Source organism: Bombus fervidus, chromosome 5 (assembly GCF_041682495.2).
Source record: "Bombus fervidus isolate BK054 chromosome 5, iyBomFerv1, whole genome shotgun sequence".
NCBI lineage: Eukaryota > Metazoa > Arthropoda > Insecta > Hymenoptera > Apidae > Bombus > Bombus fervidus.
In genome coordinates, this window is record NC_091521.1 from 7,428,846 (window position 1) to 7,446,815 (window position 17,970).

A 17,970-nucleotide genomic window follows, 5' to 3' on the forward strand; every position below is an offset into this window, starting at 1 on the left:
CGATAAGATAATTTGATCGAAAGTCCCGGTCGAGAGAAAATTACACCGATCAGCAGTGTCATTAACGAACCACTAGCTGACTTGGATCTAAGAAAACACGCAGTGCTCGGGCTGAAGAAAATCTCATTGTCTAATAAAAATCTTCATCCAAATACGTGTTTTTCAGTTTACGAATTTTCTTTTATTAAAGGGGATAAATGAAAATTTTGATATTTTACGTATCTATTACAATATCTTTTCTTTCGAAAAGGAAAATTATGTTACTTTGATGCAATTATTTTAAAGCGTGACCTAGATACATTGTCAAGTTTTCCTTCCATCCAATGACTCTTATTTTGATTTTTTTAAGTTTAGATTTCTAATTTCTCTAATTAATTAATCGTTTAATTAATAAATTTCTATTCTTTGACTGATTAAAAGCCAAAATGTTGACAATTTATAGCGTATATGGGCATTGAATTTACGCTATACTAATAATAAAGTATAATAAAATTCCATCATGTTGCAACTTCGACCATTGCCACTTCAACCACTTCAACCACTTGCAATTAATCGTTGGATCACGTCACTTGCGAAGAAGACGTCGATCAGAATCTTTGCTATCTCGATAGAAAGGAGAGGGTAACTAATAATTAGAAAAGCCTAACGCTGTCAGGCACGCGATTTCGTCGCGTGGTTGATGGTCGAAAGAAATCTGGAAACGTGAAACTGAAAGGCAAACGAGTCTCTATGCCGACTTAATGGACACCGATTGGTACAGATGGCCTTAGACGGCTTTCATACGGCCACGAGACTTGCGCCACGTCACGTCCGGATGAATTTATATGCGTAAAATGAGATGGTCGGGGTCTTGATTGTCGATAGCGAGTTTCCTTTTCCACTGCGTTCCGTTCCATCCAATCAATTTTCCTCCAAAAGTTCGATATTATCGATTACATTAATCAGCAAAGACCAATTATGTCGTCGTACCAATCTGGTCTTTAGGAATCTCTTATCTTTTTGTATCATTTTATTTATACTAAGGACAACCTATAATATAATTATGTTATACAATCGATCAATTTTATTGAAATTTATCAAATTTGGTTTCCGAAAAATTAAATAACTCGATTATATGTTTTAACATTAAAATCGGGTTGTCGGTTACATGAGATAAAAACGGAATATCGTTTATATTTGAACCATTCAAAAATAACATTAATCAATTACACAAAGCGAGAAGTACAGAAAAATGATGATATTATAAAAATTGTTTTTTAAATTTATCTTAGAATTGATCATTATTTATGTCAATTTTCATACGATGAACGAACTTATAAAACTAAGTTATTTGTTTCTTCAGAATCGAATATTAATCATATGAAATATTAATCGTATGTAATGAAATTAACAGATAAATAAAAACCGGAGTTGATTAGTTTGGCTTCTAAGACACTTGCTTGTTACATCGATATTGGCTCGTTCCTATTAATTTCTAGTTAAGAGACGACTTGCTTAACAGGTCAAAAGTCCAGGATTATTTTTCCTTCATGTACATGATCTCAAGCGTTTCTGTTATGTGTAGTCGTACGATATATCGCATGATCCACACGAAAAATAAATAGATATTCGTCAAATCCAGCGTGGCGTGTCGACAATTGAATTCCCGAAACGAACATTCGGACGGAAGAGCGTTTGATAAGCAGCCGGAAGTTGGTCGCGGGCAAACGCCCAGCTTTCCTCTCGGTTCCGATAGCGGACAGCCGCTCCAACGAACATCACTCGATTCGTTTCGAGTCCACTTGCCGGCAGATTCGTTTTCGATCTATCAATCTCGAGGGTCGAGCTCGTGCTTTGATCTATGAAAGCAATCTTATCGATGCGCATACGATATGCCGCCGATGCATATGTATTTGCTGTTGCAGCCTCAGAGCCTCGAGGAGTCTGTGATATTTGCTTAAGTGATTTTGTTACCTTTATGGGGGATCCACAACGGTTTTATTGATACGTAATTGTTCGTCAGAATGGAATACAATTTTGTTGCTTCTTAATTGCATCCTTTACCGATTGCGATATCTTTTTATAATTTCATACAGAAAATAGAATAACGATCTATCTGAAAGGCTGTTGTATATTATTTTTAACGAATAGTAGGTTATATTAGAATAATAAATACCGTGTTTAGTTATCGTATGGGTTCGACAAGCACTTTGTAGCACCTTGTTCTTTTCAGGCGATGATGCATCTTGCTCGCTGTTCAATTTAAATGAATACAGATATAAAAAATTGTGTATTTATTACGTAGTTAGCTTTCTTGTTTAAATTGAGCTTTTCAACGATACTAATAGGGAAAAATAGCAAATACCTACTTACGAGTAATCTGGTACTGTACAACTCGAAACGTACATGTAAAACTGCTTGCGCGAGAACGATGGGCCATTAGGTTCATACGCAATAACTTAAAAGGATAATTAAACATCGCTGTTTTTATATTACACGACATTGTAATCTCATTGCGGTGCGCGGGATTCGCGCAACAACATCGTGTAACATCGCCGTTCGTAAAGTAATTCCATCAAAAGTCAATTTTGCCGAGTGGTGGAGTGAGGTGGTGGTCGGAGCGGCTGGAACCGTTCACCATTAGCAGCGATTATTTGCAGTCATTGTGGGCCCGTTTGAAAATTACTCGATCGAAACGCGGCCGCGGCTTCACGAGTCGAATAAGCAACCGAACCGATTAATCCGTCATTCTGATTTATTTCTCCGTTGGCGGGCCACGTTCGAACATGCGCCATGCGCTGCGACGAGTAGCGTTATCGCGTGACAAAGCGCGTATAGGTGAACGATAGACGGTCCGTCGCACCCGTGAATATTCATCCGACCCGCTAATTGGCGATACGATGACTATTCATGAATCAACGATTTTCAATAGCTGTTATTTGACGTACGAACGAAAGGCGGAGCAACAATGAGCGAAACGGGGCGAGGAGGCGAGGGGCGGCGCGCGCGGGTGAAGGAGAAAGAGCGCGAGGGGAGGCCTGAAGGAAGATGGGGGAAGGAAAAAAGGATTCAAAGGAACGGGCAGAATCGACGGCAGAAAGAAATCCGCTGGGGTAAGGGAGAAGTCCGAAAATCCAGCCAAAGATAGGAATCGGATAGGACGGTTCGAAATAAAGGACTCGGAGAAAGATGGGGCGATGGCTGAAATAAATCGGTCTAGGAGTAGGTATAAAGGAAAATGTTCGACCTCGACGCGTCCGAGACAATGAGTCAAATGGAAATTTGTTGGTAGAATAAAATATTTGAAATAAATAGGTTCTATTAGAAACGATACCTAGATAGTTTTTGTAAATGTAAAGGTTTACAAATTATATATGCATAAATGAAGTGTTTAAATCGTGTGGTTTAATAAACGTTTTTGGAGAAACACTTAATCCCTTCGTTCCTGTACATCTGTCTGAGGCAAAAGTTTCGCTCAGACCAAAGTACCAGATATGTATATCAATATCTCGTTATTTACTTTATCGTTGTAGATAATTCTTTTGTGTCTAATGTTTCTTTATGATCTCGTAATCCCACGTAATATATATTAAATACGAAACATAACCATAAGAAACTCATTGAATATATACCATGATCTAAAAACGAAAACAAAAAGTCTAACTATCCAAGTACTAAGAAAACTCGGGCAAAGATAATAAAGAAACGAAGGCAGAGAGAAGGAAAGCTCGCATAGCTAAGGCACGTTTATATTTGTTGATTGCAGCAATATAGCGCAAATTATGATTCTCAGGTAATTGCTCGCGCACACTGTTCCTCCTTTGCTTCTCTCTTTCCTTCTCTCCCTCGCACCTTCGTCGTATAGCCTTCTTTCTCTCGCTTACTTCTTCCCTCCTGCTCTGATAATCACGCGAAGTAGCCGCGTACGCAGTAATCGCACATGTCGAACATAAATTCGTGCGTGCACCACGCGCTTGCGTCGGCAAACAGCGATGCTTCGCAAGAACGCAGACGTGGTGCCACCCCCGCGACGCTCTGCGACGCCCGACCCCGTCATCGGTATTGGTCATCCTCGATGACAAAGGAATCGACGCGTGTGCTGCTGACAGATCATTTAAATCGGTCGCCAACTGCAGCCGGAAAGTGGATCGTGAACGTGGCCCGTTTCGTTCCGAGATTTGACGCGTTAGAATAATGGTATTGTCGTTGGTTTTGGTCTAACCCCATTTTACGAGTAATTTTCTAATGAAATAATACGTACAGAAATTTTTGGAACAAAATTGACATGCTATGATTTGCGTCATGATTCCGAGCGAACGTGTTATTATTAACAAATTTTTCCTATGTTATGAAATTATTTACAAAATGATCGTAGAAGGGTGTTAGGAGTTTGTTGAAAATGAATTGCAGAAGTTAAGGAGAAGTTAGGTAAGAAATATAAGCGGAACATAAAAAAGATTTAGATAGATAGGAAGATTTAAAGAGTACATAATACAGAATGACTTTTTAGTGACTCCAATGGTTGTTAATAACTTCAATGTCGAGCCTAAGAATGTACAGTTTTTTATATAAAGTATATTGCTTTGATAAATATCGCGTTAATAAAACGAATGAAATTAAATACCACGAATAAAATTCTGTTCTTGAATAAGAAAGACTTATTCTTATTCTTGAATTTCTAGTTCCGTCAGTGACAGTGATGATACAAAATAGATAAAGAAAGAAACATTGCCGGCACCTTCCATCTATTAGGTTGTCCGAATATTGTCTTTCTTTTACAGACACGTCCTTTACAACGACGCATCTTTATACAGACATGAAAGCTAATTCCGAACGTTGTCGAAGCTGTCGAACGTTGTGATCTTTAGTTTGATATAACAAAATGGGTCATACGTAATTCGTAATAAAATAATATAAAACGAAAAATGTTGTGTATCTATTATTTCCTTATAAAACGAAAGAAACTTTTCGGACGACCTAATACTTAAGAATTATCAAGGATTATATATATTATATTATAGGATTATATATATGTACGTAAATTATTACTAAAATCTCCTTTCTAAAGTCGAAACGTCAAAGTTGAAATAGTCAATAATAGTAAAGAATATGAAATGATGTGAGAATGATAGCAATACAGGGTACCGATGCACGACTCGCTGAGAAAAGGTGATCAAGCTCGGTGGAAAATCGAGCGAATGAAAGTCATCTGAGAGGGGCGTCATTCCCTCAAATCGAAGTTTATTTAGCCTGGGTTTACGGCTCACTCTGGATTCACTTAAGCTCGAATCGCCGCAGGAATCGCAGCGATGTCGTCCCATGCGATTCGGAATTTTGGAACGGTTCCAAGCGACCTTTGAATAGTCTCCGAACGCGCGGCCACGTAGAAAGGGGAATGTTAGCGATCGGAGGCCGGCTCGCGGAAAAATTTACGACGACAATAAACTTCGTCCATCGTGCGGGGAGCAGGATTATAAAAAAGCGAAGAAAAAAGACAGAAAAAGCAGCGTGGAGGAAGAAGAAGAAGAAGATGAAGAGAAAGATGATGAAGAAGAAGAAAGGGGAAACCAGTGAATTGCAGGTCGCGAGGCCGCTGCACAATTATCCAAGGCGATTTCGTTCACCAAACGTTCTCGCGATGATATTCACCCCTTATGATACTTGTGGCTGATCCTGGCGCATTCCTACCTAACAGCGACTGATAAATTGCATGATAGTCGAGACTCGGTTCGTCAATGTTAATGATCTATATAGTTTTCTTTGTACACGTTGTGATAAACGTATAAATTAAACACGAATTAATTTAGGATTTATTTGATACCAGTAGACTGTAAATATTATCAGAGAAGTATTTTTTATTTCTTCTCAATATTCTGACGAGTATTAATGCTCTCGATATTTTTTGGATTTTTTTATTCCGTGCACCTTCGCATAAAAATGTACAGAAAGTACGAAGATTTGGTAATTAACAGTTGAAGAGTTACGTAGATGCACAGGATGCAGAGATTTAAGAAGAATAGTTATCATATATAGGAAATGTAGATTACAGCTATTTTGAAATTATAGGTGTTCTACCGTAGAAGCAGATAATAGAATGAAAGAATTCAATGTTCACTGTTGCGCATTCGTCCGGTACAATATACTTAGCTTGTCTATAAGGAATCTGATTTACAAATTATATCTAAATGAATATGCTAAGTTCTTAATTAATGTAATCCGGATACCTGTTACTGAACAAAATTCCTCCAAAGATAGATTAGATTTTCGCGCGTACACACGGGAAAGTATTCCAAGTATTCATAATGGTTACTTAGAACAGTCTACTGCGTGTCTGTTTAAAATTACAATGAAATTTTATCGCGTTCGCTTTGGATCACCAGCTTTAATTAAGCAGAAATTTCAAAACCGCGTAAATTACGGCGTTTCACCGTGGAAATTTTTGTACTCGCCGGGCTCCACTTCCAAATCGGCGATTTAGAACAAAACGAGCGAAAGACATGTTATATTCGTATCCGATGGAGAAGCTCTCGGACGAAGCCATAAAAAATGTCAATTTTTCCCAGAGGACGAAGATGATAGACATTGAAATGGAAGTCGAAACATCGTCCCCTGCCCCGTACTCTTCCCACCGAAAAAAAGAGACGAAGAGAAAATAACGGCGAAAAATATAAGAGAAAACAATCCCGCGCTGCTTGATTTTCGATTCTTCGTTTCGACGAATGGCGGACACAATAGCGTGCTTGCTACCCCTCCGGATGGAGCAGGGCTGGCAAATATTTCCGAACGCGTTCGCGTGGCCGGCGCATCTGTTGCACGCACACGCGTGCCAATTTGCGATTCCTACGTAGAAATTAGCGACACGTAGCGAGTGACCCTCGAGCTTCCACCCTAGCAGCCACGGGAGGGGTGTTTAAGGGGTTGCGCGGGATAATTAACTCGGTCAGTGCCATGCGAAATTCGAAACTTCCGATGGATTCCTGAAAACAGGTGAAAAATCACTCGTATTGCAATGTCCAATCGTTCGATGATATCGACAAGTATGTAATAGATGATTTTGTGAATTGTAGAGGCTCAATTTGTTTAATCGATTTCTAAGTGCATATTGTATTTTCTTATTCGTTTATGCATATCGTATACATTTATTGCGATTGTGCAAGTGATAAACTGCGAATTCTTGTCTAAATTCAGATTTTTATAAACATTATATACATAGATATAGCAGTTAAATTTGTTTCTATTAATAAATATAATATATAGCAATTAGTCTATTTTAAATATTTTATATATTCTTGCGTTTTATATGCGAATTATTCGCAGTTCAATAGGTGTAATTAATATGCTATTTTTTGTACCTCTATTGCTAACTACGTGATTTTATTTTCGAATTTCGTTTAACGCTTGCTCGTTTAACGACACCGATAAATTCTCTAGATATATTTGCGATAATATTAATTCGTATAAAAAATTCAGTAATCGTGAAACATTGACCAAAAAAGGTCAACTCGGCTGATAATGTCGACTGAGAAAAATTTTTCGAGAATTCGAAAATTTAAATATGTAAAATTTGTTCGTGGAAGGAACGTTTAAAAAAATCCTTGGTAATCTGGGAAACGTAACTGCATCCATAATAAGCAATCTGAACAAGAGATCTCGTAGGGGAAAGTGCATTAATCGAGAAATAAAAATGTACGTATACAGATACTCGTGCTCTGAAATTGGTCGGGACGATCGTTAACCGCTTTGCAAAGGTTACATTCGCCCAAATTACGTCGTGGAATTTCGTCACGAAATTTCGAAAAATAACAGGGATACCTATGTGGCTATTTTAATAGAAAGCTGTTAAGAATGTTTTTATTTCGTTGATTTTCTAGTGACGCAAGTAAAAAAGGTGAAAATTTCTCCAGAAAATTGGATTCGAAATAGGAAGTTTAAAAAAGCGGAAATGAAAAAAATTTTTTTCTTTCTATAATGTAATATCTTTCTGTTTCTAAAATATTTAAGAAAATATTCTTTATATAGCTTAATGATTGATAGAATGGTTAATACAGTTTCCGTTAAATAATACGATTCTATCAGGTAGTTAAATAATTTTTTATCAGGTTATTAATATTTCCAGTTGTATAAAAATTGAGGATTTCTTTTAGACTCGTGTCACTAAGCTTCTAACAAACCAAGGACTTCTCCACTAATATAAAAGTATAATTTATTCATCATTTATTTATTCTACATAATAACAATGAAAAATCAACGATCAATTAGAAAAATATAGGCAATTAAATTCATAGAAAGTTAAGGGAATTTGAAAAGCGGCTGACGCAGATTCGTTCGAAACGAACGTTAAATCAAGCGAAATGTCATCGTCATCGTCATGCGCGCTCGATGGCGTAGTCATTAGCTGTCATTCGCTAAACCAAAATGTGCCCAAGGTTTCCCGGCTCTCTCGGTGTCACAGAGAATTTTCTTTTCCCCTCCAGAGCGAACGACTGCAGAAATTCTGAGAAACGCTCATTAAGGCTCGCACGAGACTCGCATTTCGCGATGCGTGTATCCCGATATTTTTAGAGTGTGGGTGAATCACTGTTTGGCGGGAGAGCTCTACGGCTGCGGCAGTTAAACCGCCGATTTCAGAAATAACGGCCACGGAAATTAATAACCGTTGTATCGCGACAGATCGGCCAACGATCGAATTTTTCTTCCTTTTTGCTCGAAGCGATCTCTCGTCGTTCACGTTTTCTTCGAATGGAAAACGTTAAAGAAAAATCCATACGTAGTTTCTTCCGATTCCTTAGCGATAGATGTTTCAATTTAGGGATTAACATTTCTAGATTTTCTTGATGATAAGATTTTGTAATATCGTCAAAGCTTCGATATTTATACTTTTGCACCTCTTGTTCTTTATTTATGATTACGAAAGATAAGATACAGCGATGCAATCAATTTCCTTACCATTTGAAAGTATGTGGGAATTTTGAATAATAGATTAATACATGATCGATAAAAGGCAAAGTTTATGTGCTATAATTCAATAAGAAAGAAATTCGATGCGCTAACGAATCGAGTAAAACTTGGTAAAATCGATAAATATAGTAGCCTACATAAATATTACAATTTGAAATTATCATAATCACCATAGTCTACTGTTACCATAATGTCACTTAATTTCCAGAAAAACAGCAGTAATTTATATATTTAACACTTTGACAAATATCGCATTCAAAGCATATTAGCGTGAACCGTGGCAATAATTTACCCAAATGACATAGTTCGTGGATAGGGGTAAGAAAAGAAAGAAAAACAAGACACGGTATAAATTACAAGAACACCTGTCACAGGTAAACCCTAACGCATGATCAGCCTCTATAAAACCACCCCCGTTGTTCTTTCCCATGTTCGAACGGGTTCACGTGGTGTTCGACACTCGTTACGTCGTTCGTAACGCGTTTTAATAAGGCGACGAGACGAACGGCAAATATGCACGCGGCTCGGTGCACCTGCGCTCGATTCTAGTCACCACCTAAGCGGTCGTGTTGCCTGCCGGCAGCTCGTAAAACGGGTGAACCTCGGAGGTCTAGACCAGCCCTGGACTAGACCAACGAGACGACGCATCCGAAATAACCCTCTATATTCTATTTCGAGGCCGACATGCCGCGCGATACAGTTTCTCGTGTCAGTGGAATACGGCAATGATTCCCTCGTTGGCCCGTTTTCATGCTCGCGACAATTGTCCCTCCGCTAAGCTTGACGTTTCTCGGTTCGTAGGCAATCTCTGATCAAAATTTCTTCTTCTTCCAACATTCTGCCATGCTCTTCAAATTTGGCCGTAATAATGGTAAAAATATTGCCAATTGGTTTTAAATTAAGATACAGGATCGAATGTCGATCACAGCAATCGGTATATACCTTTTGTAAATGATTCGTTTATTTTAACCACTGAAGTAGATCTAAATCTTCCAAAATTTTCCTAAAATTATTTGAATTATTTGAATCTCCAAAACTTTGCGCGTTCTAATTGCAAAAAAAAAAAAAAAGGAATTATATTGTTAAATCTAGTACACCGTTTCGCTATACTTCACCCAGCGTACATTTTGTACATTTCAACATTCTTCGATTAATTCAGAATCATCAGATATATACATCTTCGTTAGAACATAGATCGCGTTTCCCACTTTGCTATATCAAAATTACAAAGTACGATATTGTAATCGCGAAGCAGCAATTCTACCGAAAACATTAAACTTACTATTTCTTTGTATTTATATATGAAAGTTTTCGCCCTGCATGAATTAACCCGAAAAGAATCGATCTAATAACAAAAGCAGAGCGCGTCTCCGTCGCTAGTGACTTAGCACCCGACAGACGAATGTCCGCGCGGCTGCTCTTCTCACCGGCATCGGAGCACGCGTGACTCACGTCTCCGCGTCTCGGCAAGTGCCGCCGCCACTCGGGGATCTCGGGAACCGCGTCAGGGATCCCCCTACTCCTATTCGGATCGCTGGCGCTGGTGGGGGTACGGTGAGCATGGGGTGGGGAGCCGGCAGGGGAAGCCGAGTCATGGCAAAACTTTTGTCCATTCACGGTCGACACGCTCCTAATTGGGAGTACGCTTCGTGGTCTCGTTCCACGCGCACGGCCGCTCCGTGGAAACTCTACCGGACGCCGGCTCTGTCTCTCCTCTCCGAATTTTCAGTCGCACGAAACGCGCCTCCGTCCCTTTCGCGAACAACTAATAATTGGCGTAGCAGCGATTTTTCCAAGGCTACCACCGGCTGAATCACGCATTCGCCTAACTCCACCACGGGAAGATGACGGGAGAAGTGGAGGAGGAGGGAAGGGGAGCAGGAGGAGGAGAAGGGTTTCGTTAAAAATCGGGAAACGTGCGGCGTGACCTCGCTTTTGGCCGCCCGCGTAAATCAATCCTCGCGAGACGGGCATATTTTTGCCTGACTGACGGACGAGCCAGCAGGAATTTCTTAACGAGCGCGTCGATTCCAGAATCATCGTCGATCGACACTGCTTCGACGCGCGTTTCTAATTTTCCAATTATTCGTCTGTAGCTGATACGTAGCTACGATCGAGGCAAAAATATGGGAAAGTTTGTACAGGATAGGGTAACGATCGATAGGAGAATCGATTCTCACGAGATTAGATATCAATGTGATGGTGCAATTTTTCTTTGCTCTACGCTACGAGCAGAAGTATTTTTTTTTATAAATTACTGTAAGAGATACCGTTCTTTGATCATCTTTCGATGAACACGTATAATGTTATCTGCGGAAAATTGAAATTTTTCATGGTTAATGATACGCGTCTAATTATAGGTTATAACGGAGAAATCAGATTTTCCATAATGGACAATACATTTATAGAAAATAATGCTTCTCACAGAACCTTGCCTCACCTCGTCTGTTAATAACGTTAGAGTATCGTTAGAGTGTTGCCACAACAATACCTTTACCACCTTTAGCAAACCTCCAAAAATAAACAGTACAATCTAATTAGAGATTTGATACATTCTAGAAGATTGGAAAGCTAATCTCAAAAATATAAACAAATTACGTGTTTGTCTTGCGACAAACAGAAACAATACTTAATCCTTAAAACAAGTTTATTAATTCGTCCTATTTCTCGATAGTAAGTCAACTTTTTTTCGATCAGCCATTACATATCGACGAAAAATGTTCCGTTTTCACGCAACATCGTCAAATCATGCATATGTCATCGGAGTACGGCTGTCAGCGTTCCAAGAAACCGAAACCGTTGACTGAGTCACCGCTCGCTACTCGACGAAAGAATGTTCGTTTCACCCTGAAAGAATAGCTGGGAAAATCGTGAGATTGCCTGACCACGGTTTAATCACGGTCGACGGTTGAACGACGAGCGGGTTGGCTTTTGGCGTTTTCACTTTCCTCCGAAACGTGTCAGCAGGTTATACCGCTTCATCGATCCTCTCACTACGACCTTTCTGCACCGCGTCTATTGCGATTACGTCCGAGCGAATTAAGTCGGGAAAGGGGACGTGACGACAAGCTTTGCCAATAATTGTCTCCGCGTTTCACAAATATCGACGTGTAAAATTTCCAAGCAGCTGCTAAAAACGAACGACAGAGACGATGGTACATCGACAAGTTGGAGGAGCACGCGTGGAAACAACGGAAACTGGTGAACGCGATGAGTCTTCCACTTCCCGGGCATTCGAGCCACGTTCCGGCGTCGTTAACCCGCGGTCTAATCAATACACATAATTATGAAACTATGTGGCATTAATAGTGGCGACCCGGTTAGCTTGTAATCTTGTACCGGTACGGGACTAGTTCGCGCGTTATTAAGCGGTCGTATTTTATCGGGAACATCTAGCCGACCGGCACCAACGCTATGAGAAAAGATCGTCGCCAGTTTACAGCCAACCTCAACCTATAACATACGCGCGACGTATTATTCTTTGTAATTTAGTATTTTATTTTTTTCTTTCGCTGTTGGTAATTTTTCAGAGATAACTCGTGACATCGACAGTTTATCGAGATAGACATTTTCTGTCGATAAAAGCAATGGCATAGCCACTCGAATATAACGAGAGATACATCATGTGTGTTTTGTAAGAAATTACTTTTCAAGATTTTCAATACCGAACGCGATATTATGTTTAAATTTAGAGAAAGGTAAGTTACGCGTAGTGGAGTTTTCCAGATGAACGTTCCTAACATAGAGCGGGTTAATAAATTGAAATAGGAGGAAAACACGTGACGTGTGATCTTCGAAAAATTTGTAACTTTCCAAGACTGAGAGTTTTAACGACCAAGCGAACGTACTTAAACTTGGAAGAAAATAATTTAAATCACGTTTCCAATATATTTTCACGCGCATATATTAGCCGTGTGTCATCTAAACGTGAAATTTATAATTGACTAATATAGCTATATAATTCAATTATATTCCAAGATAATTACACGATAATTCATGGGCCTAGGAATTCAAAGATAATTAAGTATGTAGATGATAGGCTTCATGGACCAAGGAATTCATTAATTCTAAACAGTATTTCCATAATAACGACGAAAAATTCTGAATATGTATATTTTGATTGGTCGTAAGAAGAAGAAGCTTCTGCGTTTCGTATAAAATATTAAGTGTCAGGAAATAGCAGGAGATGTGCAGAGCTGTCAACTTTGTATCGCGTCTCTTCTCACTGGTTCGTGGTGCAAGGTAAATAAATAACCGCATTTATTCGCGTTACAGGTTCGCGTGAAATAAAGAAATTGATGGCGGAACGAGTTTTGCCATAAGTAGCGCGGCTCGAACACACTTTAAAAAGAAAATCACCGACGATGATAAGCCTCGGTTCGATACAACGGACAGAAAATTTGTATAATTACGCTTCCGTTAATTTCGTAGATTAACCTGCTTCGTGTTCCAAACGTTTAGAAAATATCGTCGGCCTGTCTTGTCCAAGATATGCAAAATCAAGAACAGCTTGTAAAAATGTCTCTCACGTGTCAGTCGATAAACCAGCGGAACTAGGAAATGCTTCTATGTCAGTTTGTTTATGCGGACTATCGTCTCTTTCAAACCACCAACACACCTCTGACAATTGCAATTTTTTTCAAACTTCTTCCAACCAGCTATAACTGACAAACACTTGCAAACAACGATCTCTATCGTTGATAGCCGATTTTTAAGACGAAACTAATATCTTTATGACTACACGGCGAATGTTTATACAAATTCGTATTTTTATGGTCGCAACCAAACGAGAGTTTTGTTTCACTTGCTCTGCATATTTTCTATAAGATTCTGCTCCTTTGAATTTCTTTCGATTCACGTTCGTTAGAAATATACGAAATTTAGACGCTTCTGTCATCCTTCGAGACACTCGGATAGGCAGGTATTTAATATTACCAACAAATAAATATTTATAATTAATTCTTTGCACAAAGGATTTGACGAAATTGACTACGGAAACTGGCATTTTTCTCGAGGCTGAAATTCGTTCGCGGAAAGACTCTCGATGGTAGCTACGATTATAGAAAAAGTACAAATCTGACGAACGTTCTTCTATGGCGAAAGTGACACTTCTCGATTGCCTACACATAGCAGTACGACCATTTCTTTACATACGCCATGCCGAAAGAAAATGAGGTTGTCAACCACTGTATGTGGGCCACTTTGCCGCAAGTCGGTCAAGCCATCCCCTAAATCGCTGAACTATCCTCGAAACAGCAAGTGCCGGGGAAACTTCGCCACCCTCGCACCCTCGTTGAAACTCGGGGTCGGCCAAGTGGCCGGGAACCTGACCGGCAATTATCAGTGGAAAGACTGACGGCAACGTGATTCGATTTGATGTTACGAGATCGCGAAATATCGCTCACTAGTTTTACTCTCGAGAATTTGACTTGAGAATCTGCACATCACGATCGATCCTTTCTAATCACTAAATATTCCTTTACTAATTGCTAGTCACTAAGAAATGGTAAATTTCCATGGTTGCTATGGCTGATGGGAATTTCAACTGTCAGCTACACTGTCACCGCACGATTTCTCATACCGATGATGATAATTCGAAGGTTGACGTTGCGATCACACACTTGGGCCCCGAGTCACAATCACATTTATGGTTGTCGCGCTCCACCGGGCCCGGAAGCTACAAGTGTCCGCGGTAAACCGGGGACTGTGCAGCTGGAAACGGAGCGTTTCCCTTGGGTGGTTAGAGGCGATCGACTCGAGCGAACACGTTCGAGGGTGCAGAGGGTCGCTGCTGTATAATATCTGTTTCTGACGACACTGATGGTATACACACGCGCGTACCAAGATAGGAGAGAGGATCACAGAAAACACGAGATGACGCACGTCGAGCACTTACCTGTTGCCAGAACTGGGCGAGCAGGTATATACGCTCCTTCTTGAACAGCCAGTCCATGGACTGCATGGCCTGAATGTCCAGCGAGTTGGCCTCCGCAGAGGCCTGCATGCTGGCCAGTGCCGGCGTGTTCAGGCTGGCTAGAACGGGCTGCTGGAGCACGGACGCGTTGCTGCTGGCTAGCAGATTCGCGTGGTACACGGACGGTGCATCCTCCGAACCGCCAGTAGCCAGTAGTTGGGCCCCTATCGGCGCTGAAGGCCCCTGGAGGCCCAGTGACGAAGCCACTTTGACGGCTTCGAACTTCTCCGCCGGGCCCAAAACTGTTCCCCTTGGTTTGCCGGCGCCGCCGACGCCTCCTGGGGCGCACGCCTCGGCCGGCGGGCCCGTCGCTACCGTCTCTTCCTGTTCCTTAGTCCCGGACACTGTCCCGGAACACACTGGACCCGTCGCACCACACACTGGCCCCACGGTCACACGAAATCGCACAATGTCCCTTCCGAGTTCACCAAAGTCATCGACGTACGCTCCTGGCTCTCGGCACCAGGTGTTCTTCGAATCTGGATTCAGGCCGGACGTCAGGCTGCCCGTCGTCGTCGTGCTGCTGCTGCTGCTCTTACTACTCGCGGCGGCATCACACCCACACTCGCGCGGAAAAACCGACAAACATATAGGTACACTGCACGCGGTCACACTTCACTGGCTCCGGTTTTTCCCTCGTCTCGCCCTCGTCTCGTCTCGTCTCGTCTCTTCTCACGGCTGACTTCAGGAAGAGAGTACGAGACCCGTCCTAGCAGGCTCCTAACCTGAAACTAAGAGCTACCGAACGACCGATGCGATGTCTGGAGGAGGTGCACGGCCGCTAGAGGGGATTAGGCGGAGCACGGGCGGCGTGGTGGGGGTCGGCCGGCCCACCGGCTGCCCAATCCCACGCCGCCCGGTTCCCCCACTCTCCTTCGCGGCTCTCGCGTTCAGAGGAGAGCGTGGTCGCGGTGGGGATAAGCTGCGCGGAGAAGGGAGACGCCACGGAAAGGACCGGAGGCTGGCTAGGTGGTCCCTACCAGAGCGGATCTCATATTTTCAGCTCCCCGACCGCCCTTTTCTCCAACCCCTGCCGATCGTCGGTTCCCTTCTTCTTTCCTTCCTCTTTTTCTCCCGACGTCTCCCTCCTCTTTGTATCTATGTTTCTTATTTTCGCCCCCCTCGTCATCCCCCCGCTCTTTCTCCTCACCATCGAAACCCCCAGTCCCTTGGTCCGCGGTGGTCCCCCTACCCCCTTACCTACCCTCCACACGCCCCATCAACCCACCCGACCGCCCCGCAGACAGTAACCCTTCGATTGCTCGTTGGTGACTGAGCGTTACCTTTGTTGCGAGCGCCGTTACGATTTTCAGACGTTCGGCCGCACCAGAACGAGGTGTGATTGAGTTTCGAAGGGGTTACCGACGCGCCAGCACCACCGGGCTTTTTTTCGAAGCGCAGCCTTGCCACCGACACGACGCCCTCCATCTTTTTTTCTTCTTCGACCCCTTCACCATGGAATACCGCGATCTCCGGCCCTTTGCCCCTTCTGCTTCTCAACTGACTCCATGTCGCAGTCAACTTTTCGATACAAGAGTCGTTCTTCGCCTGAATTTACTAGCTCGAAGCGACCGTTTGTACTTCGAACGTCTCTGCTAGAACGTTTCTTTCTTTTACGATTTGTTTATGGAGAATCTCTTCCGACGAGCGATATCGATCACAAGCCACGAGGGTACAAGACTAGTTTTTTCCACGATATACTTTTATTTTTTTTTCCTTTTTCTTTTCTTTTTATCGTTGCTGAAATTTACGCGTGACAATTGAAAGCTATTAGTTGGACGTGGAACTTTCTCGAAATTTAGGGCAATGGTTCAACACGTGTACGCTGAATACTCGCGGAGATTACGCCACGGCGAAAGGGTCGAACGTTTAAGCCTGTGCTCCCCTCGCGTTTCTAGCGTCGACTACGATTTTCACCGAAAATAAAAGTCGCGGACAACGGAACGCAGGAGAACACGAGGTCGATAGGAACACCGCGAAAGCGTGCGTTATTCGCGTTATTTACGCATTATGATTAGTGAAATGGGAATACAAATGACAACCTAGCTTCTTGCGAGAATTCACTGCCTTTATTTCTAAAATGAAGTATTTTGTAATCGACTTGAAAATGAAAATTGCGAATTGTTTGAAATTTCTTACATGTGGAATGGTCGAAATTCAGATCGTAATAGTTTCTTACTAACTTTCGGTTACCACAGAATTCCTGGTTTCCGGGAATCTCAACGACGTGCGAGCAACTTTGATTACACTGTGTTCTTGCACTATCTCGTATCTCCGTTGGTATCCTAACGTACTCGATACGACTGTAATTTGGCTATGATACTTTTAGAAAATAAACAGGCGATATACAAAACAATTCCAATGATCTATGATAAACATTCTGACGAAGAAGTTGATTCATCGAGTGGAAAGTACGGGACCAAATACGTACGCAACATGTCACGATACGGTACGTATTTTCTAAGACAACGCGATGGAATTTTGAAGGGCTGCGAGGAAATTCGAATCGGTAGCCAATGATTATAGCAACGTTTGAAATTTGTCGTTCAGCAGAGTTAATTAAACTTGACACGAATGAAGGATAACAGTAGGTTTAAACTTGTGGCGAGATCAATATTCTCAATACGAAGAAAAACTTGCCTGCAATTAAATTCCTAGATAATTCCAATTACAGTTTCGAATGCAACAACGTGTACTAAGAAATCTTACAACCAAATGAAATCGCGAAGAAGTGATAATGCAGCAACGCTAATGAAAACTTCCAAAAAAACTCCAACGACTTACCCTCTTCCATCAACCACCATTGTGTGTTTCAAACTTGGCAAGTTTCGTCACAACTTTACATCACAATGATGTCCTCAAGATTTATAAAACACCGAGAATGTACATTCTCAAAAATACTGCGACCTTTTTTTAGGAAAAAATAAAATACTCGTTGGAGGAAAAGATGGAAGTTCTGCCGAACGTTGGTGGAAAATCGAAGAATCTGACGGATGAAACGATCGTCGAAGCAACGTCCCCCGATTACCGCAAACCGTGAAAGACGCGCGGCTTCCGGC

General features: G+C 41.6%; 1 protein-coding gene across 5 annotated transcripts in view; it reads right to left on the reverse strand.

The window, feature by feature from the left end:
- Cut (homeobox protein, cut) overlaps positions 1 to 17,970 on the reverse strand; it is a 168,376-nt gene that overhangs the window by 146,137 nt on the left and 4,269 nt on the right. For 4 of the 5 annotated variants that reach the window (XM_072004278.1, XM_072004280.1, XM_072004279.1 and 1 more), the window contains exon 2: positions 14,834 to 15,649. In XM_072004278.1, coding sequence (XP_071860379.1) covers positions 14,834 to 14,941 — 108 coding nt within the window. In that variant the 5' untranslated portion in view covers positions 14,942 to 15,649. The remainder of the gene's footprint in view (positions 1 to 14,833; positions 15,650 to 17,970) is intronic. The other variant, XM_072004277.1, reaches the window with a different exon arrangement.